Below are 27,331 nucleotides of genomic sequence, written 5' to 3' on the forward strand. Positions count from 1 at the left end.
ATGTACACTCAGAACACACACATGTACAACAGTATACACACATGCAATGCCATAAACATACAGAATGTGTGCTACACAGAAGAGCATACAAACACACAGATAGTGATAGTCACGTAATGAACGCATCGGTGCCACACACACATAGGCCAACACACTCCTACATGAAAATCCATACCCAGAAGCTACTCAGTGGCATATCTATCTACAAGGATGTAAATAAAATCATGTCATTGTCATTACACGTATTGACGTGACTGCACGAAAGTGTGTCATTATATATTGTGAAATATCTGAGAACGGCACACGTATACATGCCTGTGACATACATGCTGTAACTCACACAGACACACATAATAACACACACATACACATACATGTTTCTGTGTACAGTAGCCCCCTCTCGTGTATACGGAGAGAAATACATGCCTGGTCTGTACATGCATACAACAGCAGGATCCACACCGTAGGCACACACTGATGTACACACTACTGTAAGGAAGTGAGGATACCACCTCCTCCCCGTGTACTCCCCCTGGGTGGATCCCACAGTTGGGGACTCTGGGGCCCCTTGCTGCAGCTGCTATTCCCCAGGGCACCACACGAGGGCCCCCTACCTGGGTGGAGGCCGGCTTGTGTGCAGGAGGATTTAGTCCCACATTTGGAGGGGACGGGACTGCTTCCCTAAGGCCATTTCCAACACCCCTGTCTCTGGAGAATTCATCTAGGCTCCTGTCCCCAAATGCCATCTTCCCGTGGCACAAAGACCGAGGCTAGACAGAAGACGAACTTCCTCACACTTTGGGGCAAAGCCATCCCGACAGGTCTGTGGTCTCCCTGGCTGCCGCCAGAATGAAGTCTGCCAGGAGGGAGCCGAAGCAATTCCATTTTCTCCCTCTGTCTCTGTCTTCCTTCTCATTCTTTTGATTTCTCGGTCTCTCTCTCTCTCTTTGTTTCATCTCAAATCCCATCTTTTCTATACCTACCCTTTTCCATGGCTGGCTCTATCTGTCCTACCACCTGGTCTCTGTCTCTACTGGTCTCGGGCTGGGGTTGATGTGGGGAGGACCGTCTGCTGCCCCCTCCCCTCTGTACAAGGAAGGTGCGGGGGCATGTGGGGACGAAGGGTGGGAGGCTACATGTAGGGGGTGGGGGGAGTACTGGGCTGGGATCCCGCGAGGAAGAAGCTCTTCCCTCTGTCCCGACCCTGCCTGCTGGTCCAGCCCACCAGTCCAGCGCCATCACCATGGAAACTAGCAGCCGACTTCCTATTGGTGGGCGGGAGAAAACAGTGAGGGGGAGGGGAGGGCTGTCTTTCCCCTGCTCGACCCCCCCCATCCTGAGACTCGGCCCTCCTCTGCGCCCACCATCTCGGGGCTCCTGGGCTGTAGCGGACCCCTGCAGTCCCTGGAGCTGAGGCCAGCAGGGACAGAGACTATGAGGCAAGCGGCCCACCGACCCAGGCCTCCTTAGGACCAGCCGACTGCCCAGCGAGCAGGAGAGCAGCAGCAGAGAGGGGCAGGAGATAAAGGACCACAGCGGACGGCTGAGGATCACCCCCGCTGCTCCTGCACACCCCAGCCAGGCTGAGGGTCGTGATGGATGGCCAGACTCGCAGACGCTGACGGACACACAATGACAGCGATGCACACAGCTGCACAGCACTGAGCTGCTCAGATACAACCAGTGACAGCGTCACACGCTGCCACAGCCCTGCAACACAGACACCCCCACACACACACGGAGAAACAACTGGTAACTCTGAAACAGGCACAGACAGTGACACGCAGAACCACTACCCCGACACGCACAGGCGGGGGCATCCGTCCTCCAAACCCATCCAGGGCAGCGCTGCCCCAGACACACCAAGCTGGAGACACACACCAACCTTCCCCCAGGCGCTGCTGCTGGTGGCCTCTGCACACCCTCCCTGCCCCCACGGGGACACCCTCGCTCCTCCATACACCGGCGCACACACAGCCGCGAGCAAACATAGCTCGCCTACCCCTAGCTTCGCCTCTGGCAGCTTCGACTCCTGCAGCCTCCTTTGTGGGTGAGGAAGAACGGCCAACCTCGGATGGAGCCTCGGTGAAGCCAGGAGCTCGGAGAAGAGGGGGGTCTGGCCTGGCATGACCCTCGCCGGCCCCTCTGCTTGGCTGGGTGATGTCCCCCGGCCTGGGTCCTGGGGCCCCTCGGCAGGATCATGGAGCAACTGACACCCCTCCCACGGCTGGGGGACCCCAGAGCCATGGAGCCATGGGCTCTGCCCGCCTGGCAGACCTGGACTCCGGGCCAGGGGAGCGACCCCGAAGGCAGGACCCTAAGCATTGCTGACATTCCAGCAGCTCTGCAGGGTGGAGAGCTGAAGCCTGAGGAGAGCTCCCAGCCTGAGGGAGCCCAGAGCCCCGGGGCGATGGGGGGCACTGAACCCGAAGGAACCAAAACTGGGCTGCCCGGCCTGAGGCACCAAGCAGTGAGCTCCAGACCCAGCTGCCCAAGGCGGGAGGACGAGGAGGTGGAGGCTCTTCCTAAGGTACGGGGGGCTGGGGAGGGCTGGGGTCTACGTGGTCGGGCCTCTCGTGATGCCCTCCAGCCTGGGCACTATATGCCACCCCACGGCCTGCATCTCCTCTCCTAGCCTGTCTGTCTGGGGGTCCCTCTGTGACTGTGTGGCATGCCTTCACTGGGCAGGAATCTCAGGGGCTCCATTTTTTGCCATGTCTGTCCTTCTGACTCTCTGCCTGTCTGCTGCATCTGGCCCTGCCCCTACCCCTTCTTTCTGGGGTCTCTCTCTCTGATGGTCTATGTATCCTCCGAAAGTCTCTGTCCTTGGGGGCTGGAGGATCTGGGGGGTGGGGGTGGTGAGGGTTGTGGAGGTACGTGGTGGACTCAGAGTTCAGAGGAAGCAGATTCAGGGGATGGGGCTCAGTGCTGGGCTGAGTCAGGTAGGACAAGGCTTGGGGTAGATGTGAGCAACCTCCTATAGAAGATGGAAGGACCAGGGCTTTGGGAGAAGGAAGGGGACACAGGGCCCATAAAGAGCCTGGAGGGGTGGGGCTGGGAGCTCGAGATGGCATTTCCCAGGAAGAGATGGGCAAAGACGGAAAGAACTCGGGACTAGCAGAGAGGGGACCAGGGATGGAGGAGGCCAGTGTGGGCCCCCTCTGGGTCTCCTAAGCTCATCTCTGACAGGCCTGGGACATAGGAGGAGAACCTTCTCATCTCCATGTCTCCCTAGACTGCTGGCAGGCAGGATGCTTCCATATGGAGGGCTTTGGCTAGGGAGGGTGTGTTCCTGAGGTGCCATGCTCTGTCCTTCCCTGTGCCAGGGCAAATTGAACACTGGCTGCGGGGACAGGCCTGATCTGGAGCTGCTGAGGGCCTTGGGGGAGCTGCAGCAGCGCTGTGCCATCCTTAAGGAGGAAAATCAGATGCTGGTGAGGCTTGGAAAGCAAGTCCTGAGTCCTGGTTGGAGCTGGGGGAAGGCAGACTCAGACACCCCAGCCCTCTGCCTCAGCAGCCTCCCCATCCCATAAACTCTCCATCCAAGTGAGGGCTACCTGGAGGGGATATGATCCCAAGACCCAGAGAGAGTGAACCCCAATCTAGAGTTGCCGAGTACCCCACTGTGAACCCAGGGGTCTAACCCAAGTCCTGGACAGTTAGGATTGGGTCCGTGGGGGTGCTCCCAACATGCCCCAATTCTGGCTGACCCCTTGTCAGAGGAAGAGCAGCTTCCCTGAGACAGAGGAGAAGGTGCGGAGGCTGAAGCGGAAGAATGCCGAGCTGGCGGTCATTGCCAAGCGCCTGGAGGAGAGGGCCCGGAAGCTGCAGGAGACTAACCTGAAGGTGGTGAGGCTGGGAGGCTGCTGGATGGAGGCCGGGTGACCAGGGAGAGAGGGAAGCCCGACCAGGTCTGAGGGAGTGGGCCTTAGGAGGTGTGGACTCCTAACACCCAGGAAGCAGGAATCCGGGGGGGCCAAGGGGTAGGAAGAGCAAATGCTGGCTGGGCTGGGAGGCCAGGTTTCTGGAGTTACGGGAGGAAGGGAAGGGCTGGGCGGGGAGTTCCTGAAGAGGCAGGGAGCAGGTTTCTGGATTACCACGTGCTGTTGCTGGCTGCAGCCTCCCGCTGAGCTCATCTCTGGGTGCAGAGCTGGTGGGGGCAGGGATGAAGACCCATGACAGTGGCAGCCCTGAATTAGCAGCATCCTTTGGGCCTCAACTAGAATGTGGAGTTAACCCTCTCAGTCCTGTCTGAGGATTTGCTGGGATGGAGTCAAGTGAGGCTAGCCTTTCCCTAAAGCCCCCAATACAGGGGATAAGCAGGAGGCCACACTTCCAGGTTTTCATCCTAACCCTCCGTTGAGAGGAGCTGAGGAGGGGAGTTGTGTCCCAATCCTCAGATGACCATTGGCCTTACCCCTCCTCTGGCCAGGTGAGTGCCCCCATGCCCCGTCCTGGGGCCAGCTTGGAGCTGTGCCAGAAGGCCCTGGCCCATCAGCGAGCCCGGGACCTCAGTGAGACAGCCAGCGCCCTGCTGGCTAAGGACAAGCAGATTGCTGCCTTGCAGCGGGAGTGCAGGGAGCTGCAGGCCAGGCTCACCCTGGTTGGCAAGGTGCGAGGCCCGGTCACCCCTTCCCCATCAGCCTTACACGGGGGCAGCCTGCCTGGCTTGTGGGATGTGGACGAGATGTTGATGAGATGCAAATGAAGCAGGAAGGTGGAAGCTGCTGGGGAGTAGGTTCCCCTGGCAACGGCCCAGGTGGGAGCGGGGAGAAGGAGCCTGAGCCGAAGGGGGTGGAGCCTCGAGTCCCAGACCTGGGAATCTCTGTGCTCCAGGCTTCGGGCTGTAGGCCAGCGGGTCTCGCTGTATTAATCCACACATACCTCACACTTGCGTGAAGCGATGTTCACAAGGCATTTAGCACAGTGCCGGGCACACCGTGAGTGCCCAGTAAATGAGTTACCGTGACTGCACACGGGTTCGCGGAAGCATGTGGCCGGATAAGCATGTACCTATGACCAGGCATGTACGCAGGGGAGGGTCTGCACGTTTCCGCGCGTCGGAGCCCCTCCAGCAAGGTGGAGGGCGGGTTCTAGCCCCGGGCGGTCAGGGCTAGGCCTGACTCCCCTCCCTGTCCCCACCAACCCCAGGAGGGCCCCCAGTGGCTCCACGTGCGGGACTTCGACCGCCTGCTGCGCGAGTCCCAGCGGGAGGTGCTGCGGCTGCAGAGGCAGATCGCCCTGCGCAACCAGCAGGAGCCGCCCCGGCCAATCCGGCCCTCCGGCCCCGCGGCCACAGCCAGAGTAGGGGCTCCCGCCCCGGGGGCCCCGGGAGAGGTGAGCTCCCGCGCCGGGGCAAGTATGGGGGCGGGATGTAGATGGGGGTGGGGGGGCCCCGGGATCTCCCCCGGCACCGGCGCGCAGAGCCCAGAGGACCCGCCAGTGGCGTGCGCTCTCCGAAGGCCCGAGGGAGCTTTCCGGACCCCGGAGGGGAGGGTCGCCGGTACCTGCGCCGCGCCGACCCCGGCCATTCGGGGTACGCCCTCCGCAGGCCTGCGCCCCGTCGCCCCTGTCGCGCAGCCAGTGGTACGGCCCAGCCGCAAATCCCGGGTTACCCTGGCAGCGGCCCGGGGCCCAGCCCGCGCCGCCGCCTCCCGCTGCCGCCCTAGCGCGGGGACGCCCCCGTCAGCACCGGCCTGGTCCGCCAGGCCCGGCTCCGGCCCCCCGGGGGCGGCGGTGCGTCCGCCTCGGCTCCACGTACGGGCAACCCTCCCTGGGCGCTGGGCTTCGGCAGCTGCTGTCGCGAGGGCTTGGGACCCTACTCCGGACCCCCAGAACTTAGAGGTCTGGCTCCTCTCCATCCTCTCTACTTGGGCGGCACCTAGGTTCCCCTCGTTCTGGCAAGAGGGGTGGGAGAAGGGGCTCCACAGCGACCAAGGCCTCCGGGCGTGGAGCGCTTCTCGCACAGGTGGAGAAGCCCCTCTGCCTAGCCCAGGAAGCGAGAGGCCCCTCCCGCCAGGAGCTGCCCTCCCCTGGAGTCGGCACAGAGAAACTCAGGTGCGGCGCGGCGGGCTGGGGGGAAGCTAGGAAGAGGGTCTGGCCCGGCCTGCAGTGCTCTAGGCAGAGCCGGGGCGCCGATGGTCCAGGATTCCTAGCTCAGGGAGCACCACATCCCTGGGGGCACCAGGCGGTCTCCTAGCTCTCTGCCAGTCACTGAAGGACACCCGGGACGGTTATTGAGTGCAGCGCAGGGCTGCTGTTGGAAGCTAAAAAGGGAAAGCTTTGGCCTGGATAAGGGACCCATCTCCCAGGGCACACACGGGTCTCAGGATCTTGAAGCAGTATGTCTAGAGGACACAGGGGTGCCGCGTCTGCCCTCCCCCGTGAGCCGGAGCTGTGTGTAGGCAGCAGTCACTCTCCCTTCTGGAGCAGGGATGGCTTTGCTGACTGTGAGATGGGGTGGGAGCCTGCCACACATAGGCCGGACAGGGGGGCCGGCTGCCCTGGGGCCCTGTTCTCAGGTGCCAGCCCCCATCCCTGGGCATTTCCAGGCCACGCCCCAGGAGGATGTGGAGAACCCACCGGCTGTCCTAGGGGAGCCTGAGAGACAGCAGAGGGTGCAGCAGCTGGTAAGTCCCAGGTCAAGGGCTCGAGGCAACCAGTTGTGGGCAGGTCTGCCTTTCCACATGAGGAGCCCTTGGTTCTGACCCCACAGGAGTCAGAGCTCAGCAAGAAGCGAAAGAAATGTGAGAGTCTGGAACAGGAAGCCCGGAAAAAGCAGAGGAGATGTGAGGAGCTGGTAAGCTCCCAGGGGCCTCCCGGAGTCCAGCCAGGTGGTGGGCTCCCTCTCACCTCTGCCTTCGCCCCTCCTGTCCTTCGGGGCTCTTCTGCCCTGCCTGGCACAGGGTCCAGGTGGGGGAGGAAGGCCTTGTCTGGGAGGGCCAGGTCCTCTGTGTGGGGTGAGGAGGTGTGTGGGCGCCGAGCCCCCTCCCCAAAGCTCCCCCGGTCTCTCAGGAACTGCAGCTGAGAGAAGCCCAGAACGAGAATGCCCGCCTTGTGGAGGAGAACTCTCGGCTCAGTGGGAGAGCCACGGAAAAGGAGCAGGTAGCCGCTCTGCCCATTGCAGTGGGACTTGGGCTTCTGCTGGAACCCTGGTCCCCAGCCCTGGTCCCCTCTCCCCACCACACTGGGCTTGAGTGTGAAGGGCACTGTCCCCTGGGTGAGGGAGCTGCTGGGACAAGGCTGACACACCTGGCTCCCTGCCCCTGCCCCTGCCCCTTCTCCAGGTGGAGTGGGAGAATGCAGAGCTGAAGGGCCAGCTCCTGGGGGTGACGCAGGAGAGGGACTCGGCCCTTCGCAGGAGCCAGGGCCTGCAGAGCAAGCTGGAGAGCCTGGAGCAGGTGCTGAAGGTGAGGAGGCAGCGGAAGTCGGAGGAGGGTATCCGACTCTGGTACAAGGAGTAAATGGGATGGTCGAATGTGCCCCGTGTGGAGCACTGGGGTCTGAGGTCCAGTCCTGGTACCGCCAACCCCTGCCCTTCTCTGGTCTTGGTTTCCTTTTTAACAGAGGGTACTGGAACCCATAGGGTCTGAGGCTCTCTCATTGTAGAGCTACAGGAATAGTGGAGGGGGGGCCCTGGCCTTGACCTCTTGTCTTTCAGCACATGCGGGAGGTGGCCCAGCGGAGGCAGCAGCTGGAGGTGGAGCATGAGCAGGCCCGGCTCAGCCTGCAGGAGAAGCAAGAGGAGGTCCGGAGGCTGCAGCAGGTGGGAGCAGGGGGCAGGGAAGGCTGGGAGGCCGCTGGAGCCCTCAGTTGTCCACTCATCCAGGCAGCATTTACTGAACACCCACTGAGTGCCATGTTCTGTGCCAGGCACTGGGCAGCAGTGGTGGGGAAAGAACAGGTCCCAGACCAGTCAACAAATAAGCAGATGCTCGAGTGAGATGAACCTCGTCACTGACGGGCCCAGGGGGGACATGACCGGGATGGGGCCAGGAGCCACTTTAGAGAGGGCAGCACGGAAGACCTCTAATACCTTAAGGTTGAGAAGGAGCCCACCGAAGAGTGTTCCAGGTGGGAGAATCAAAGTGCAAATGTCCTGTGGCAGGAAAGAGTGTGGGGCCAGAGCAGTGTGGCTAGACTAGAACCCCAGGAATAGGCAAGAATCAGATCACTTGAGCAGCTCCACGGAGTGGTTGGGGAGTGGGCGAGGAGGCAGGTGGTCGGTCGGGTGTCAGGGCTGCTGCAGGTGGGAAAGGATGTCCACCTGGGCTAAAGCGCAGGCAGGGCAGGTGGAAAAGGGGAGGACTTGAAATATATTTTGGACCTAGAATTGACAAGACTCCATAGGATTCTCGTAGCACCCCCTGCGGTTTTCAGCCATTTGCTGAGTAGCCCCTGAGGAACAGGCCTGAGGAGGCAAAGGATGAAGGGGCCACAGATGTGAGAGTTAGGGGGTACTGAGTTCTGACTTCGCTTTAGGCTAAGTTTGGGTTGTGTGTTAAAAACATACAAGTGGACGTGTCCGTAGACAGTTGGACCTACGGGTCTGGAATCTTGGGGAAGCTGGTCATGAAGATTATGGAGTCATCGATGTGGCCAGTCGTGTGACTAGATGGGACCCCTTGGGAGAGAGTGAAGAGTGTAAGGGGGGCCCAGCCCCGTGCCCTAACATTCCAAAAGGGCAAAAGACAGGGAGCAGGTAAAGGAGACTGAGAAGGAGCGTCCCAAGAGGTAGGAGGTAAACCCAGAGGGTGGATGTCCCAGAAAGAGAGAAGCCGTGTCAGGCCTCCCTCTCCTTGACACTATTACCTTCTGACCTAAGGTATGGTTCTGAGGTGGGAGTTTGGTGGCCCTTAGCCTTCCCCTTCCCAGCTCCCCTTTCCTCCCCCCAACCTTTCTGCTCTTTCTTCCCTCCCTTTTTCCTTGCTGCCCCTCCTCTATCCCTCTCCCTTTATCCTGTCCCCTGTTCCTCATCCTTCCCCTCCCACATTTTGCCTCCTCCTCCATGCAGGCCCAGGCAGAAGCCAAGAGGGAACATGAAGGGGCCGTGCAGCTGCTGGAGGTAGGGTCTTGCAGGCGGCCAGCGGCAGCACCAGTGTTGGGGGGAAGGCAGGGAAGTTCAGGGAGAGCTGGAGTGGACTCTGGGAGGTGTGTGTGTTGGGGGGGGGGGATGTGGGGTTGCAGGAAGGGCCCTTAAATGCTCCAGAGCCCTGGGAACCCCCTCCACCATTGGCCTACTTTGGGCAAGGGCACAGCTGGGCAGGGGCTCTTGGGTCTGGGGGCAGCAGTCTCCCCCACTGCCACCCACCCCCAGAGGCTGCCTTCACCCTGAAATATCCTTCCGTTTAGGAACTGCCCAGTCAGTCGAGGGAGCCGACCAGGTAGTGTCCACTTGGGCCCTCTCTCCCTCCCTCCCTCCCTCTCTGCACAGCGACTCGCAGGGTGAGCCATTCTAACCTGTCCTCTGTGCTTTCCTTTCCTGCCACAGTCGACCCTGGATTCCATGCAGGTACACCCCCCACCCCCATCCTCCCTGGGCTGTCCCTTCCCCTATACCTCTCCAGGCTGGCTGAGCTATGTCTCCTTCCTCAGGTCCAAGTAGCCCCTGCTCTCATGTCCAACAGAGGAGGGTGTGACTGGTAGCAGAGACCCAAGAACGCATAGATGGGGGGGGGTCACCTCCTCGACCCAGACCTGCCACAGCGCCTGGCAGACACTAGGCAGTCCCTCCTCTAAAACCTAGCCTCTCAGACCCTAAGGAAGTTCATCACCGGTCTAACCTATGCTCCTCTTGACCTTGGCCAGGGGAGAGGTGCCAAATGTTGGGGTGCTCCTGAAACCTGAGAAAAATTCCTTGAGAAATGGCTCCTTCCTGCCGCAAAGATGTCCCTAGCTCCTGTGGGGGGGGGTGGGGGAGTTCTCTCTTGAGGGTAGGGATTTGGGTCACTGACTGTGGGAGGGTGACAAGCCGCAGAGCTGAGAAGGGACTGTCAGTGGAGCGGGGAGTGGGTGCTATTCCTTTTGGCCTAGAAGCAGCTGGAAGCAGGAAGTACCACTGCCTGGAGTGGGAGGCACCCTCACCATTAAGGCAGTGGGGCCACCAGGCTGAGGGCTGGTGCCCAGGCCTAGGGCTGGGTGGATACGAGCTGAGGTCTAGTGTGGGCTCCTTCCGTGTGGACAGGGCACAGGATGGGACCGGCCGCTTGGCTGGGCCTGGTAGCTTATGGGAGGTCTTGGCCCAGGTCCGGGTTCGAGAGCTGGAGGAGCAGTGCCGCACCCAAACAGAGCGCTTCAGCCTCCTGGCACAGGAGCTCCAAGCTTTCCGCCTGCACCCCGGCCCCTTGGATCTACTCACCTCTGCCCTGGGCTACAGTACCCTTGGGGACCACCCCCCACCCCCCTGCTGTTGTTCCACTCCCCAGCCCTGCCGTGGTTCTGGCCCCAAAGGTAAGGTGGACCCCAGGGGTATAAGTCTGGAATCCCCAGGCCTAGAGCTTTTGTATAGAGCAGAGCGTTCGGAGTCAGAGAAGGCTAACAATTCACCCAGAGTCACACAGCAAATTAGAGCCAGGCCTGGCCAGAACAAATCTTTGATGGGGGGAGAAATGAGCTCCTAGGAGAGGCTCTTCTGGAGTCTGGCCAGGCATTTCGGCCACTGCTCCTCTCCTCCAGCAAGACTCTGCAGTCAAGGCTTGGAGCTGGACCCTAGGAATCAGCAGCTGGCAGTATGGGCTTGCAAAGAGCTGAGCCGGGAGTCAGTCCGACCCAGGGGCCCCAGGCCCTTCTCACTTGTTAGCCCACATGATTCTGAGCATGTCACTAGACCTCTGTGCGTTCTGGTTTCCTAAGCCGTAAGACAGAAAAATTCAGAGCACCTCATCAAGCTGCTGTGAGGATCATGTGAGATAATATATGTAAAGCACCACCACCTCCATGGAGTAAGTTTCCCCCAAATATTTCCCTCTTAGAACCATGGCTATGGAGGCCCTGACCCTCCTCTCCGAGTGGCCCTACCCTTGCTCCCTAGTCCCTCCTCAGGCCACAGACCACGTGCCATCTTCTCTTTAGACCTTGATCTCCCTCCGGGCTCCCCTGGGCGCTGCACCCCAAAGTCTTCTGAGCCTGTCCCCACCACTGTTACCGGGGTCCCCCGAAGGACGGCCAAGAAGGCAGAGTCCCTCTCCAACTCCTCTCGCTCCGAATCCATCCACAACAGCCCCAAGTCATGCCCTACGCCTGAGGTCAGTGCTGCGGAGGGGCCGGGGGAGAAGGGGGTGGGGGGTCCTATCCTCCTCTGGTGTCCCCAGGAGTGGGGTGGCTGCTGGCCACGGGGGGTCGCAAGTTGGGAAGTGGAGCCAGGCCCTGGGAGAGAAGGGCCTTTGGCTTCCTTGAAGGGCAGGGAGCTCAGGTGGAGGCTGCCCTGCCCTCCAGGGTCCCTGCAGGCCCTACTTAGGGGCTGTCCAGCTCCGCCCCTCTGGGGCTCAGAGAGGCCCCAGAGTACGGAGCTGGATGGAGGGAGACACTTCGGCGCCAGGATCCATATAATGAGACTGTTCATGCGAGTGTCTGAGGCACAAGCAGATGGTTGTGTGGGAAAGAGCACAGGTTCTGGGATTCCCTTCCCAGCTCTGTTTTAGGCGAGTCTCTGACCTTTTCTGGGCTTTGGTTTCCTTGTCAGGATTTGGGATCTAATAAAACCTGCCTTGTAGTATTGTCGTGAGGATTACATGAGAAAATAAACGGAAGAGCACTACTGCAGGGCACACATTTATTATCAAGTGCTGGATACCTTGTCCCTCTCTCTACCTCCCAAACCTCAGAAACTGTGGCAGTGGGGGGCGAGGGCGGCAGGTCAGGAGCCACCCAGCCGTCTGTGGTTGTGGAACCTGGTAGAACCCAGTCCAGCCTCTACTGCCCCCTTGTGGGCAAGGAGGACAGTGCCATCTTTGGCGGTGTGGTTGGGGGGCCTCCCTACTCCCGCTCAGGACCCTCCATGCAAGGACTTTTCAGCCTCTCTCTCCTTGCCTCCAGCTCTCCCCAGTTGGCGTGCTTTTCTGTGTTTTTTCCTTAAAGAGACAAACTGCCATGGATCGCCCATCCCACACGGGTGTGGCTGGATGGCTTCTGCTCAGATGGGGAAAGCAACCTTACTGGGCCCATGCAGTAGAGGCCAAAACTCAGGAGGGATCCAGGTTATTCTCACTCCTCTTTGCCAGGGCAGTGGGGCTCGGCCAGGCCTTTGGGCCCAGGTGCTGATTCAGAAAACATCAGGGTTTATTGCTGCTGGCCTTGCCTGGCAGGTGCTCTCTATCCCTTCTTGAAGCAGTGGGTCCTCTGGCTCATCTTGGAAACCTGCCTGCATTGCCATTGGCCCTGGGTCCTGAAGACAACTGGCCCCTTCTGTTTGCCCACAGGTGGACACGGCCAGTGAGGTGGAGGAGCTGGAGGCAGACAGTGTCTCCCTGCTCCCAGCAGCATCCGAGGGCAGCCGGGGAGGAGCCAGGATCCAGGTCTTCCTAGCACGCTACAGGTGGGTGCCTCCCCCTGCTCCCCATTTCCCTAGTGTTTCAGGTGCATGGGAGGAAGGGACCAGGTGAAGAAGACAGAGGCCTCTGGAGGTAGTGGCAGTGGTACGGGGGTCCTGGTTGGACGTGTCCTCTCAGCCTAGTTGGACTGGGTGGGCACAGCAAGCACTCTCCTTGGCTCATGGTGGACCACCAAGGGACCATAAAGACCTCATACAATGGGAGAGAGAAGACGGGACACGAAGACGGATTGTAGGTCCTCTTCCTTCTCCGCACCTCCTTCAACAGCTACAACCCGTTCGAGGGCCCCAATGAAAACCCAGAGGCAGAGCTTCCTCTTACTGCTGGCGAGTACATCTACGTCTACGGCAACATGGACGAGGATGGCTTTTTTGAAGGTAGGACGGTAACAGCGCTGTTGTGTCCGTCCCCCTGCTTTCAAGCTCTTCTTCCCAGAGACCCCTCACCCCATGCCCCAGACCCTCTCCCCAGCCTGCTCTGTCCACCAGAACTTTTCTGACTCTGCTAAAAGGCAGCCCTTGGGGAACGGACCTAGGCAAGGGGGCAGCTGGTCTGGCCGCAGATCTGCTTCAAGCAGGGCAGGACAGGGCCTGCCGCCGTCCGCATGTTGGATGGCGTCACAGGGAATTCAGGGTCAATTTGCTTTTGTTCTACCGGACAGGGCTGGGTGGTGCCTAACTCTAGTGACGTCAGAGTCGGGCGAGTGGCTTAGATCTGACACTGGACTCAGCCGGTGTCAGGAGGAGGAATGAGGGTCCAGAGTCTGGGAAACAGAGTTAGGAACTAGTCAGCAGGTGTCCAGGCCCAGGTGGGGCGTGGGCTTCAGGGCAGCTCTCCAGGGCTCTTTGGGAGCTCAGGCCATGGAGCAGCTGCCCCGTGACTGAGACTGGACACCAGGGCAGGACCTGCCAAAGAAATGGTCTCCGGACACTCCCCAGGTGGTCCTGGCTGCCCGGCAGGGAGAACGACGCTATGCCTGCCGAGCCTGGGTTGTGGCGCAGGCAGGGCAGGGGGAGGGCCATAGCCACAGACGGGGATTTAGGAAAGAGGCCAGGTCTGAATCCGCAAGGCCCAAAGCTTGGGGTTTGGAAGGCTGGGGCTTCGAGCCCGCTCAGCATCCCTTCCCCGGGCCCAAAGGCTGGTCCCTGAGTAGCTGCCGTGAATGATGGTGAAGAGCTGAACTCCCCAGAGATGTGCATAACAGAAGTGGGATTAAATATTTCCCAGAAAAAAACGCTTTTTAAAAGTGAAAAAAATTCAGAGCCCATACCTTTTCTTGGAGGGGGGCAGCCAAAACACAAAATAGTAACTAACCACAAATTATTAGAATTGGAACTATTCCATCTGGGATAGACTTAAAGGCCTGGAGACAGCTGGGCCCAGGATGCCCTCTCCCCACCCCCCACCCCTGCTTCCACCCCTAACAGACTTAGCTAAGTGATGCCTTTGTCTATGCCTGGTGCCGCCTGGACCGCTGCCCGAGGTTTGAGCCTTGGGAACTGGGACCTGGCTCTGGCTGGGGCTCCAGCACCAGCCTTTCTGGGCAGTGGGTCTGCTTGGTGCGAAGCCTCCTACCTTTCCCATCCCGTTTCTTAGCGTCAGTGCTTATACTGATGTCCTCAGGCTGCCAGACCAGGTTACACGCTGGCTGGCATAAAACAATGCAGAACATAAAAAACAAAACATAAAACAAGCAGAAATGCTTTCTCTCACACTCCTAGAGGCCAGACATTTGAAATTAAGGTGTTGGCAGGGCCCCGTTCCCTCTAGAGGCCCTGGGGAGACTCCATTCCCCATTCCCAGCTTCCGGTGGTTTCGTAACTTGTGACCACGTGACCCCTGTCTCTGCCTCTGCAGTTCCATTGCCTCCTCCTCTTCACTCAGTGTCTTGCTCTGTGCGTCTCCTAGAAGGACACTTGTTATTTGATTCAGGACCCATCCATGTAATCTATAACAATCTCTCCTCAAGCTGCTGAACTTAATTACATCTACAAAGGTGCTTTTCCCAGATAAGGTCACAGCCACAGGCTCTAGGGATTAGGATGTGGACATGTCTTGGGGAGGTCACCAGTCGACCCACTCCAAGTGCTTACAGTATCTAAGTCATTGGAAGGCGCTGTTGTTTCTTCAGGTTTCCTTACGTTCTCTCACTCCTAGCATGAGCAGAGAGTGAGGAGGCTGGGGAAACTCACTGGCTCTCCTGATGCTCAGGCCCATTTTCCTCTTCCACACCCTCTTCCTTAAGCTCAGCCCCCTACTTCCCCTTCCTCCAAATAAGGCCCAGCAGCCCCCAGCCTGTCTGTTCCCTGGGAACCCTCTCCCTTCTCCCGAATTAGCTGTGACCTGACACGCTGTGTGCCCAGTTTCCTCCTTCCTGGGCATCCCTCTGTTGTCACGTGTTCAGGGGAACGTGCAGAAGGTAACAGAACCTATCTTGGGTCACTGCCTGGACTGGCCGCCAGTCATGCTCCTAGGCCCCCAGCTTGAGGTGGGTCCTCATCTCTTCTAGAATGTGCAGGGGAATCTTCTCTAGCACTTAGGTCTTTTGTCCCTAGAATTCCTTCCCTTGCCCTGACCAGGTGGTGCTTCAAGGAGTTCAGTTTTCCACGAAGGGAAGTTGAAGGGCGCCCCGTCCCCACTCCTTCGGCCTTGGTAGTAGAAACGTTTTCGAACGCACTGAAAGTTGAAAGAATGATATGGTGAACACCTATATCCTCACCACCTAGATTCAACGGTTGTTAACATTTTGTCATATTTGCTTTGTCCATCCGTAGATTAAAAAAGAGAAATGAGGTAAAAGCAAGTTGGAGACATGGCGACCTTTTGCCTACCCACGGTTCAGCACACATCTCAGAAAAGGGACATTCTCTGACAGCTTAGCACCGCCTAGGCTCTTGTTAGAAATACAGACAGGCGCCTGGGTGGCTCAGTGGGTTAAGCCGCTGCCTTCGGCTCAGGTCATGATCTCATAGTCCTGGGATCGAGTCCCGCATCGGGCTCTCTGCTCGGCAGGGAGCCTGCTTCCTCCTCTCTCTCTGCCTGCCTCTCTGCCTACTTGTGATCTCTCTCTGTCAAATAAATAAATAAATAAATATTTAAAAAAAAAAAAAAAGAAATACAGACTGACAGCCCCGCCCAGACCTAACTAAGTCAGAATCTGCATTTTAACAAATCTCTAGGCAATTCCGATGCGCATTAAAATTTAAGAAGCGCTGTCCTCTCTCACGGGGCTGTTCTCGCTCCTGGGAATATTAGCAAGAACTCCCTACTGTTGACTGTTCTTGTCTTTTAAAAAGTGCTCACAGATAAATGTTGATTTGAGTCAAATGCTTAAGATCATGCACTAACCAAAGCTAAAATGCATTTATTGGACTGGTTTTTCTCTACCTCCTCTCTGTCTTCCCCTTCCCTGCCCTCCCTCTGCCAGGGGAGCTCATGGATGGCCGAAGGGGCCTGGTCCCTTCCAATTTTGTAGAGCGTGTGTCCGACGATGACCTCCTGACCTCCCTCCCTCCGGAGCTGGCCGATCTGTCCCACAGCTCAGGCCCTGAACTCAGTTTCCTGAGCGGAGGAGGGGGTGGCGGCAGTAGCGGGGGCCAGAGCAGTGGGGGCCGCAGCCAGCCCAGACCCGAGGACGAGGCTGTAGGGGACGAGCTCAGTCTGAGCCCCCAGCCCGAGGGCCTGGGTGGGTCCCCTGCTGTGCCTTACCCCCGCAGCCTGGTGGTCCTCAGGCAGCTTGCCCACAGTGTGGTGCTGGCCTGGGAGCCACCTCCTGAGCGCGTGGAGCTACGGGGCTACCATATCTGCGTGAATGGGGAGCTGCGTCAGGCCCTGGGGCCAGGGGTGCCCCCCAAGGCTGTGCTTGAGAACCTGGACCTGCGGGCCGGGCCCCTCCATGTTTCTGTGCAGGCCCTGACCAGCCAGGGCAGCTCTGACCCTCTGCGCTGTTGCTTGGTGGTGGGTACCCAAGCCGGGGTGGGACCTAGCCAGCTGCGGGTCCACCGATTGACGGCCACGTCTGCCGAGATCACCTGGGTACCCGGCAACAGCAACTTGGCCCATGCTGTCTACCTCAATGGGGAAGAGTGCCCCCCTGCGCGCCCCAGCACCTACTGGGCCACCTTCTGCCATCTGCGGCCTGGGACCCTCTATCAGGCCCGAGTAGAGGCTCAACTCCCACCTCGAGAGTCCCGGGGACCAGGCTGGGAGAGGCCAGAGCAGCGGGCTGCCACCCTGCAGTTTACCACGCTCCCGGCAGGTAGGCAGCCTGGGGCTCAGACTTGGACTGTCTGGAGCACCCAGAAGGCGGGGCTGTGGGCGTAATGGGGGTGTGCCAACTAGGCTGCTATCTCGAGGTGAGTGCCCGCATCGCTGAGTCTTGTGCCCTCCTCCTGCCAGGCCCACCCGATGCCCCCCTGGATGTGCAGATTGAGCCGGGACCCTCCCCTGGCATCGTGGTCATCAGCTGGCTCCCAGTAACCATCGACGCTGCCGGCACCTCCAACGGCGTTCGGGTCACAGGCTATGCCATCTATGCCGATGGACAGAAGGTACGGCCTGGGGACTCTGCCTCCCTGTGCCCTGGGAATAGGATGGGGGCCTCTCCTTGCCGCACTCAGAGGCTGAGTCTCCCCAGCCTGGCACACAGGTGCCCTGCCCCTGGCAGGTGGGCGCCATGGAGCCAGCAGATTGGTTGAGGGCCCAGGCTTTGGTAGCAGGTGACTACAATTCAAAAAGCATGCCACCAACGGGGCCCTGCGGCCAGGGGTGGTGGTAAGTGAGAGGAGATGCACCAAGGCCACCGGGCAATGCCTGTCAGGACGCCAATGGCCACTGCTGCCCTCGTGTCCTGACATGTGGCCCTTATGGCCTCCATTCCCCAGCTACGTCCCCTCTACCCTGCAGATCATGGAGGTGGCCTCACCCACGGCGGGCAGCGTGCTGGTGGAGCTGTCCCAGCTGCAGCTGCTGCAGGTGTGCAGCAAGGTGACCGTGCGCACCATGTCGCCCCACGGCGAGTCCGCCGACTCCATTCCAGCTCCTGTCCCCCCGGCCCTGGTGGCTGCCTGCCTGCCAGTCACCGTCTCCTGCCCCTCACCGCGGCCAGGCTCCGAGGCCAGACTACCCCTTGCTCCAGCCTCCCCTGGGCCTGGAGACCCCAGCTCACCCCTCCGGCACCCTGACTCATGTGGAACTCGCGAGCCCCCTGGGGGCCCCCCTGCCAGAGAGACACCAAAAGGATCCCACGAGGAGGAGACCATAGTATCTTGCTCTCAGGTACCATGCTGGGGGAGGGGGGAGCAAGGGGAGGCTGGGAGAAAGGCCTAGGGCTTGGGCCCTTTCTCAGTGCCTGCCATTCCAGAAGGAGACTGCAGCAGCTGTGTTGGGTGCCTCAGAGGATGGGAGGGCCAGCGAGCCAACGGCGGGTGCGAGAGCTCCTGAGCCTGCAGCTTTGCCACTGGCCAAGGAAGATGCTCTCCGGGCACCCTGCTCCAGCCAGGGAGCACTGGCCCAGCAGGTGACCTGTGCTGAGGCCTGCCTTGGAGGAGACACAGGATCTGGGCCGAGGCCTAGGGCTGAGGTACGGGGTTGGGGACACTCTGGGCCATCTCAGAATTGGAGCCTGCCTCCCTGCCTCTGCCAGCCCAAATCTGGGGGGTCCTCTCCATTTATTTTCTGCTCTGGTCTACGCTCCAAGTTTGCTGCTTTTTCACTTCATTTTCCCAGATGTCTCTTCCTTTTGGCTACTATCCTTCTTCTCCCCACACCTCCCTACCCCCACCCCGTGCACACCTCCCATTTGGGACATGACCCTCTCCCCCCTCTGCCAAGGGACCCCCGTCATTCTGGCTGGGGCCGACCCTTCCAGAGCCCCCCGTGCCTCCTCACACCCTTCCCTCTCCCCTTCTTTGTCTCACCTCTCGCAGAGGGAGGACGCAGCAGAGCTCGGGGGCCGTCTGGTGAACTCCCTTGTGGACCACGGTCGCAACTCAGATCTCTCAGACATTCAAGAAGAAGAGGAGGAAGAGGAGGGAGAGGAGCTGGGTTCTACGACTTGTTCTTTCCAGAAGCAGGTTGTTGGCCACAGCATCAGGGAGAATGGGGCCAAGGTAATGGGGGGAGGAGGGGCTGGTGGGCCCTAGCCCTCGGGTTCCGGGGCCTCTCACCACCCCCGGGCCAGCAGCTGCTCCAGCCACCACGGAGTGCCAGCAACATTCTAGGTGTGTGGCCTGGGCCCTGTCCCGTGCAGTTTATAGGAAGTTGCTTAGGACTGGCCTCTGCCTTCCTGGGAAGAAAGAGGATGAGGAGCTCTCTTCTGCCCCTTCTCCTGCTCACCACATGCAGAGCCCCAGCCATCTGAGATCCCTGCTGGGAGCTTCCAGGGAGGGCTGGGGAGGTCTCTCTGCTGTTACAGGAGCACTCTGCTCCCCGTCGCTCCGTGCCTCCGGGCCCCAGCATCCAAGCAGCCTGTTCCTTGGGTGTGTTCCCCAGTTCCTCCTCTGGCTGTGCTCTGGCTGTGCTGCGGGGCTTCGGGCCAGTCCCCTCTCTGGTCTTTCCCCTTGATGGAAGCTGAGGGAGGGCTCTGGGGTTCCCTGCAACCCCTGCCCTCATTGGAGGACCAAGGTCACAGCTCTCTCCTCTTCCCACGAACCTCTCTTCCCTGCTGCCCTTCCTCCACCCCAGCCCCAGTCCCAGCCTGAGCCCTTCTGTGAGACTGACAGCGACGAGGAGATCTTGGAGCAGATCCTGGAGCTGCCCCTCCAGCAGTTCTGCAGCAAGAAGCTTTTTAGCATCCCTGAGGAGGAGGAAGAGGAGGACGAGGAAGACGAGGAGGAGGACGAGGAAGACGAGGAAAGGCCAGGGACAGGCTGTTCTTCCCGAAACCCGGGCCCACCTGAGCCGGCAGCACTGGGGCTGAGCTGTGACAGCAGTCAGCCTCGAGGACCCGGCCCGTGTCCCTTGTCACCAGAGCCCTGCAGGGCTGGGGACCACCTGGAAGACGTGCCTGGACTAGTGGGCGGAACCAGCCGGAGGCGAGGAAGTGGCTCCCCCGAGAAGCCCCCAAACCGCAGGCGGTCCCCAGATCCCCGTGAACACTGCAGCCGACTTCTCAGCAATGGGCCCCAGGCCTCTGGACGACCAGGCCCCACACGGGAGAGGGGCAGCCCCCCTGTGGGCGAGGGGACCAGGGGTGTGCCAGATACTGGTGGGAGAGGGCGGCCGCCCCCTTCCCGGAGGTGCTCCCGTGGCCGGGCCCCAGAATCTAGCCTGGCCAGCTGCCTCTCCTCCAAGTGCTTGGAGATCAGCATCGAATATGATTCTGAGGACGAGCAGGAGGCAGGCAGTGGGGGCGTCAGCATCACCAGCTCCTGCTCCCTCGGAGATGGGGAGTCCTGGGGCACAGCCCCCACAGGAAGGTCCAGGGGGCCTCTGAAGGCTAATTCGGGCCCCAACCCCTACCCACGCCTTTCGGTCTGGGAGAAGGGGGAGCCAGAGCGGAGAGGCCGCAGTACGACTGGCAGAGCTAAGGAGCCGCCGTCCCGGGTCCGTGCCCACTCCCCACCCTGGCAGCCCCCTGCCTGCTGCCGCCTGGTGGCTCTGCTTGTTGCCCACCAGCCGCTCCCATTCCACGCTGCCGCCTCCATCCGCAGAGGTGGGGCTGGGCCTCTGGGCTCCCTCCCCTTCCTCCTCCCACCCACATTCCACTGCTTTGCTGCTTCTGCTGACCGGAACTGGGACGCACAATATTCTGGGACCGCTAGTCGCCAATTGCCGCCAGCCAGCCCCCCACCGCCTGTGGGCAGGGGGGCCCTTTTCTCTGCTTAGCTATGTCTTCCGGACACTGACCCTGAGAAGGGGCTCGTCTCTCTCACGCTCCTCCGCCAGCTCCCAGAGCTGACCTTAGTCCCCTCTAACTGCACTCATCTGCTGGGCTGGCTGGAGCCAGGGTCTCCCCTCCCGCCTTCTTCCCACCACTGGGGTGTCCGAAGTCTCCGCAAGACTGGCCAAGGCTCCAGGAGGGGAATGTTGTGCCCCCGCTCGGCTGTGCTGCTTGTGCTATGGGGCAGAGCTGGGGGGCATCCGCGGGGGCCTGCCCCTGCTGCACTGCCCATCCGTGGGCCGGTGGCTCACTTCTGCTGTCTGTTGCCCTCTCTTTGCAGGCAACAGAGACGGGAGAGCCCAGAGGGCAGGATGGCTCTGGGCGGAGGGGCCCCCCACGGAGAGGGGTCCAGGCCCCCAGGGCACGCACCACTGAGTTGGGTGAGCGTCTGATGGGCGCCGGGCTGGGCTGAGAGGACCTCTCCTAACCCGACCCTTTGGCCAGAGCTTATGGTCCTTTCTGTCTCCACAGCCCCTTTGAGGAGCCCCCCAGAGGAAGCGCTGGTTTACCGGGACCTGCCTGTCAGGGTCTTCGTGGCTCTGTTTGACTATGACCCTGTGTCAATGTCACCCAACCCTGATGCTGGGGAAGAGGAGCTCCCCTTCAGGGAGGGCCAGATCCTGAAGGTGACTGACTTACTGCGGGCCCCCGGTTCTCTCACCTCTCCTGTCCTGGAGGTGTCCTAGCCTGTGTGGGTGAGAACACAGCTTCCAGAGCCAATTGATGACTCTGCTGCTTGTAGCTGTGCAATTTTGGGTAGATGAACCAGCCGCTCTGGGCCTCGGTTTCCTCGTTGGTAAATTGGGGATAATGGTCACGTCTGCCTCACAGAGGCAGTCGAGGGTCAGGTTCAGGTTCAGTACACGCAGAGGACGTCAGCTGCCCGGCACACAGCACAGGCTAATAACCGCTGCTGTTAGCGGTACAGTTTCTGCTGGGTCTCCAGATGTTTGTTGAAGGCTTTTTGCCGTTGCTCTGAGGTTACAGAGACCTAGTCAGGGGTGGGCTGGGGGAACGGATGTGCAGACAGTGAGTGACGTGCATGTGAAAAGGGCCATCTTCTCTCATCCCTCTGATTCTTATTCTTAGTTCTTTCCCCGTTTCCCGGTTCACAGCCCGCACAAGGGAGAGCGTTCTGCAATCCTGAGTGGGGTGCTGCGGAGCTCAGGGCCTGGGCCCCAGGGAGCAAGCTGCCCTGGCCTCCCGAGACAACTGGTCTCTCCTTCAGGTGTTTGGGGACAAGGATGCCGACGGCTTCTACCGCGGTGAGGGTGACGGCCGCATGGGCTACGTCCCCTGCAACATGGTGGCCGAGGTGGCTGTGGACAGCCCCGTGGAGAGACAGCAGCTGTTCCAGCGTGGTTATTTGTCCCCGGATGTGCTCTCTGAAGGCTCAGGTATGACCTGCGGCTGTCCCGTACCTACCTCCCCTACCCACCCCCCACCTCCAACTCAGCCCCTCCTGAGCAATTGGTATGTCCAGGGTGGCCGGGAGCCTCATCCATGCAGAGTCCAGCAGAGCCTGCAGCCTTGCAGAGACTGAGGCCAGTGTGGCCCCAGCAGCAGGCTTGCCGCGTGGAGCAGGGGTCTGCTGCAGAGGGGCGGGGCCACATAGATCAGATGCTGCAGTTTGGGAATGGGAGAGGAATGCCCTTCAGAGACTTGAGCAGGAGAAGCCAGGCACAGATCAAAGAGGAGATTCCAGAGTCACTATCCTATTCCCCTTCCCCTGCCTCAGTTTCTTTCTTACATACACTTGCCTTTCTGGATCAGGGAATGGTCCCTTTGTCTACGCTACGGCCCGCACAGCTGGGCCTCCCCCGAAGCCCCGCCGCTCCAAGAAAGGTGGGTGAGACCCCCTTCTCCCTCGGGGCCTGTGGGGATGAGTGGGGGTGGGGGGCACTGCTGGGCTCTCTGGGGAGACACAGGCGGCGTTTTGAGCAGGTAAAAGGAATTAGGGCAGACCTTCATCCACATCCATTCCCTCCACTGGGGGTCTCCCTTTTAATGGGAGCAGGGAGCGGTCTGCTGGGACCTCTGCTCCAGATCGCACCCGACTGCAAATTCTACTTGGCCTGGAGCAAGTCACTTAACTTTCCTGGGTCTTAGTTCACAACCAGACCCAAAGGGCTTGGCTCCGCTCTCGGAACATTTTGTGTGACGCTGGGCACACTGCCTGCCCTGGTCCATCCCCAGCCTGGGATGAGGAGGGCAGCAAGGGGCAGGGCTCACTCGCATGTTCTCCCCACAGCTGAGGCGGACAACGCTGCCCAACCCTGTGCAGGTGAGGGGCTGGTCCTGTGCTGGGGACACTGGGAAAGATGTGGGGCTGGGTGGTGCTTCCGGGCTCCTGCCAGGGGCTGCAGCTAGTGGAGAGGTGGTGAATATGGGATCAGCAGGCCTCCAGTATGGGGGGTGGGCAATATGGTGTAGGGGGCAGTCCAGAGAGAGTCCCTAGGCCTCTCCCCCTTTCCCTCTGCAGGCCACATCCAGCACGTCTCCTCTGCCAGCCTGAAATCTCCCCGAACCATGGTGGCTGCCTTTGACTACAACCCCCGGGAGAGCTCCCCCAACATGGACGTGGAGGTGAGGACCCACAGAGGGAGCCCAGCCAGGGAGGTGGTGGCAGCACCTGCCCAGGGCTCACACCTCCTCTTGGGCTCTCCACAGGCAGAGCTGCCCTTCCGGGCTGGGGACATCATCACTGTGTTCGGGGACATGGACGATGATGGTTTCTACTATGTGAGAACTTTGGGATATGCCCCTCACCCGCCCTTTCAGGGAGGGCTTCCTAGAGCTAGGGAAGGGGATGAGCTAGGGTTCCTGAAGGAAGCCCGGAGGAATGGGCTGAGTCACTGGTAACAATGATATTGATCTCACGTTGTTTCCCCAGGGGCTCCGGGGCCAAGGGGGTGGGGCTGTGGCCTCTTTCCTGGGCTCAAGTCTCACCAGCATCTCCTCCCCAGGGGGAACTCAATGGACAGAGGGGCCTGGTTCCATCCAACTTCCTGGAGGGCCCTGGGCCTGAGGCGAGCAGCTCCGACAGGGAGCCTGGGACACCCCAGGCTGAGAGCCAGGTCAGTGAGGAGCTAGGCTCCCAGCTCAGCAGCTGGGGCTGTACCCTGCCAGAGTGGTGGGGTGGGGGGACCAGGACAGTGTCATGGGAGGGGAGCAGATGAGCACTGTGCCCAGGCTGAAACCACCATGGAGAGCCCAGCCAGGGCCAGCTCCCTCCCAGTATGTGCCCCTCTCCGCAGAGAAATGATGGCTGTGACCCTGACCCTTGGCCCATCTGACCTAGCTGCCCACACCCCCTTGCTGATGTAGGTGAGGGGACCTCATGGAAAAGGACCCCTGGCCCCCACACCTCTAGCTAGTCATAACCTGGTTTCAGGGAACTTCCCACCCTGTTGGGTCTGTCTCCCTCCCAGGTGCCTTTTAAAGACAATTGCCCAGCAGGGCCCAGCATCCCGGGTCCTTGTTCCTAGAGCCTCCTTCTCTTTGCAGTGGGTAGAATACAGTTACGTTCCAGTCTCACAAGGCAGGGAGTGGGGGAGGAGGCCAGGCCCCAGCGGGAAACCTTGCACTCCCATCTCTAGGATTTCCAAAGGCAGAGGCCGTGCAGAGTTCCAGTTCGTGAGAGCTGGGTGATCTGGTGCCTGGGCAGGGAGCATGTGGGTCAGTCCGTAACCCATCTCCTCTCTTTGTTCCCTGTTCTTCAGAGAACGAGGAGGAGACGAGTCCAGTGCTAGATGGAGATAGATATATAGAGAGAGCAACGTGTAAGTGGGGGGCTGGCCCCCTCTGTTCCTGTGAGTCCCTGCCCCTTACATCACCATCATCAGATAGCGCTCCTTTGTCTTGCTTACTGGAGCCAACCTGGCTCTTCTCTCTCCCAGGGGATGCGCGAGGGAGATCTTGCCTTGAGCCAGATCTGGGTGTAGGATCATCGTCCCCTCCCCCTGCCTTTACTCCGGGCAGTGCCAGCTGTTACGGGAATACATGTCATTTTAGCATTCCCTGCCCCGTGTTAGGGGACCGCTCGTGTTCTATAGCTCCTGCAGCTATAGAAGATTGTGTCCGAGCCATATCGTGACTCCTCAGTATATTATGATACCATATGACTATGGTCTTATAATATTGTGATTATTATTGGTGACCGAGGCATGATACAGCAATGTCACCAGTAATAATAGTCTCTCTGCCCTTGTCCTCTGCATCATGTCCTGTTGGGGGGTCAGATGCATGATTTTACTTCTAATTCTCAATTTTCTCTGTTGGAGGGAATAAAAGGCGGGGAAGGGGGGTGCTTAAACAAAATCCATAGATAACCCCAAATCATTCATCTCTGGGGTTCAGAGACCCAGTTCAGTTGTTTCCCCAGCAATTCCTCCCTCCTGGGATGTTACAGGAGGAACCCTGGGAAGGAGTGGGAAGAACCCGGGGCTTTCTGGTTGGCTACCAGCCCCGGCTGGTTAGCAGTAGACGCTTAGACTTCTAGGTGCCAAGAGACCTCTTTGGGGGCAGGCCCTGCCACATCATCAGAGCCCTGGGTGGAGTGGCCCCAGGCTGGGCAACCAGCTCCCCTGCCACTGGCCTGGGCTCCAGTGGCTGGCTCTGGCAAGTAGGGGGTGCGGTTTGAGGAAGGGGAGTGGGGGGCAGGGGTGGGGAACACATGGGCTGGCCAAGACACAGGAGGTCACAGTAGGGATGTGGGAATGGGGAGCAGAGATAGGGAGGCATCCTGGTGGCCGTCCTATTTACTCACCCTGTCCTTTAGGCCCCTAATGGCACGGTCTGGGTGGGCCTGGAGCAAGGGGAGCCCATTGCGGTTGCCAGTGGAGGTTGGAGGAGTTTCATAAGGGAGAAATGCTAACAGAAGCGGCATGGCAGCCTCCGGAGCTCGTGAGGGGCCCTGAGAGATGCCCTCTGGCCCAGGCCCCCTGCAGCCTTCTCAGAGACCATTTAAAGAACAGCCTTCTCAGAGACCATTTAAAGAACAGTTCTCATCTCCTCCTCAGGGAGTGGGCACTGCCTCCACTCCCTGATGGGGCCAGGGGTCCGCCTCTGCTGTCTGTGAGGCGGCACAAGAACTGCCTTCCACGGGGCAGGTGGCTGTCCCTAAGTGGTCCTGGTCCTTGCTCCCTTTGCTGCGAGGGGCTGACGTGGGGGCACTGGGGACACCCATCCCAAGGGGCAGGTCCAAGGACTCCGGAGCTCTGTCAGCCCAGTACCCTATAGAGATGACCCAGAGAAGGGGAAGGCCTTGCCCAGGTTCTGGAAGCAGATCTGGACCTTGTCCCTTCTGACTCCCAGCTCAGCGCTCATCAGCAGCATCGCACGCATTGGCCTCTTTGAGCTCTGTTGCGGGGCAAGGGTGGGTGGTGAGGGCTGTGGTTCTTGACCATAGTCTGTGATGCAGAGGGCTGTAAGCACTCGGTTGGGACAGGGAGTCAGGCCCTGACTTTGCCCCTTTTCTCTCGTTTTCCAGGACTGGGCCCACTCAACTCAAGGGCCCCCGGTGCCCAGAGGCTGGCCCTGGGCCCCTGGCCCTGGCAGCTTCCCCATGGTTCAGCTGGGGGGTGCACAGGGCACAAGCGAGAAGGTGTGGGATCTCCTCTCCAAGGGAAAGCAGCTCCTGAGGAAACTGGGCTCTGGGAAGAAGGAGTGATGCTGTGGCCCAGCCTGCAGGCAGAAGCAGCACCTGGGGCCCCCAGATCACTGGGAGGGTAGGGCCCCGGACGCCCGTTCTTCTGAGTTGACACTGTGGCACTTGGACGGCAATCAGAGACTCGGTGAAGGTCAGAGCTGGTTCTCAAGGATGCGTCCTCTGGATGCAGGAGGGGAAACTGAGCCGCGGAACGAGGAAGAAACTTGGTCAAGGTGGCCGAGCACCTCAGTCACAACCAGGACCTGTGACTCCCAGTCCGCCCACCTCAGCCTACTTTCCTGCCACGTTCTGCTAGTCCCTTCTTTGGTCCTCCCCTCTCTTGATGGCTCTGGCTATCCCGTTAAGTCTTCCTCCCCCTGAAGGCAAGTTTGCACTGGATTCCCTGGAGCCCCTCCTTCCAGGGGGCCGGTGGGGCAGAACCCTGTATATATGTACATACTCAGTGCCTCGGTCCAGCCTCGTCCACGTCGCTTCTACCGCACAGGCCCAGGAAGGAGAAAGGCCATGCCAAAGCGGGCCTTCCCCCGCTCCATAGTGCTCCACCCCTCCTCCCTGCCACCTGACCTCCTGGCCCCTGTGTGCCCCACCCCCTCAAAGACCTGGGGGCCAGCGGGGCGGAAAGCAGGAGTTGGGTATGCCTTATTTTGCTCATCGGATTCAATTTCTCTTTTGCACCATTCTCCTCTGGTCCCTGTCAGAGTCTGGGGGCTAGGGAAGAGGACAGATTTATGCAGGTGTTTTCATACATCCCCTGTTCAGAGTGGAGTAGACAGCTCTCCACCCTGACCCTCACCAACCCCTCTAACCCTGTGGCCGGGTGAGTGTCTCTGCATGTTTCCTTCACTGTGGTGGGAGATCGTTCGACCGAACCCCCACCCCCTGCCTCCGTCTCCAGGGGTATGGAATGGTGGGGGCATTTGTTTAAAAAGACATTTTATTATAATAAAGTCTATTTTCACAAAACCCATGCTGGGCTCTACCTGGGGCAAAGGACACCTGGAGAGGAGGGTCATGCTGAGCTTTGGACTTGACCTTAGAACCCGGAAGTTACTTCTGAGGACGACTGGGGTAAAACCAACCAATACCAAGATGACCAAGCTGTGCTTGGGTTTCTTTTCTGAAGAAGATGGTTTGGCAGCCTCCAGAGTCCCTGGTGGCAGGGCCAGGTGTTTGGAGTTGGGGCACGGTCCTGGCAGGAGGCAGAGATCTGGCCAAGGGACGGTGAAACCC

General features: G+C 59.9%; 1 protein-coding gene across 1 annotated transcript; it reads left to right on the plus strand.

The window, feature by feature from the left end:
* The first annotated feature begins 1,160 nt into the window (after positions 1 to 1,160).
* On the plus strand, positions 1,161 to 27,066 carry TSPOAP1 (TSPO associated protein 1). Its single transcript, XM_044248597.1, has 31 exons — positions 1,161 to 2,530; positions 3,327 to 3,434; positions 3,721 to 3,849; positions 4,433 to 4,612; positions 5,152 to 5,337; positions 6,552 to 6,629; positions 6,716 to 6,799; positions 7,015 to 7,104; positions 7,287 to 7,409; positions 7,661 to 7,765; positions 9,014 to 9,064; positions 9,491 to 9,511; positions 10,245 to 10,449; positions 11,071 to 11,243; positions 12,417 to 12,532; positions 12,816 to 12,925; positions 15,976 to 16,806; positions 16,947 to 17,098; positions 17,454 to 17,825; positions 17,911 to 18,129; positions 18,476 to 18,658; positions 19,233 to 20,093; positions 20,711 to 20,810; positions 20,902 to 21,056; positions 21,659 to 21,827; positions 22,204 to 22,275; positions 22,682 to 22,714; positions 22,913 to 23,016; positions 23,101 to 23,172; positions 23,397 to 23,507; positions 25,922 to 27,066. The coding sequence occupies exons 1-31, from the start codon at positions 2,201 to 2,203 to the stop codon at positions 26,099 to 26,101; spliced, it is 5,703 nt and encodes a 1,900-aa protein (XP_044104532.1). The 5' UTR covers positions 1,161 to 2,200; the 3' UTR covers positions 26,102 to 27,066.
* The last annotated feature ends 265 nt before the right edge of the window (positions 27,067 to 27,331 follow it).

The sequence above is a fragment of the Neovison vison genome, chromosome 5 (genome assembly GCF_020171115.1).
Source record: "Neovison vison isolate M4711 chromosome 5, ASM_NN_V1, whole genome shotgun sequence".
NCBI lineage: Eukaryota > Metazoa > Chordata > Mammalia > Carnivora > Mustelidae > Neogale > Neogale vison.

Excerpts from the sequence above, each read along its gene's own strand:
- TSPOAP1 (XM_044248597.1), top strand. The coding sequence starts at position 2,201 with ATGGAGCAACTGACACCCCTCCCACGGCTGGGGGACCCCAGAGCCATG. Across the intron at positions 7,105-7,286 it reads GAGCCACGGAAAAGGAGCAG|GTGGAGTGGGAGAATGCAGA; the intron begins GTAGCCGCTCTG and ends CCCCTTCTCCAG. Across the intron at positions 18,130-18,475 it reads GGCCGAGGCCTAGGGCTGAG|AGGGAGGACGCAGCAGAGCT; the intron begins GTACGGGGTTGG and ends CACCTCTCGCAG.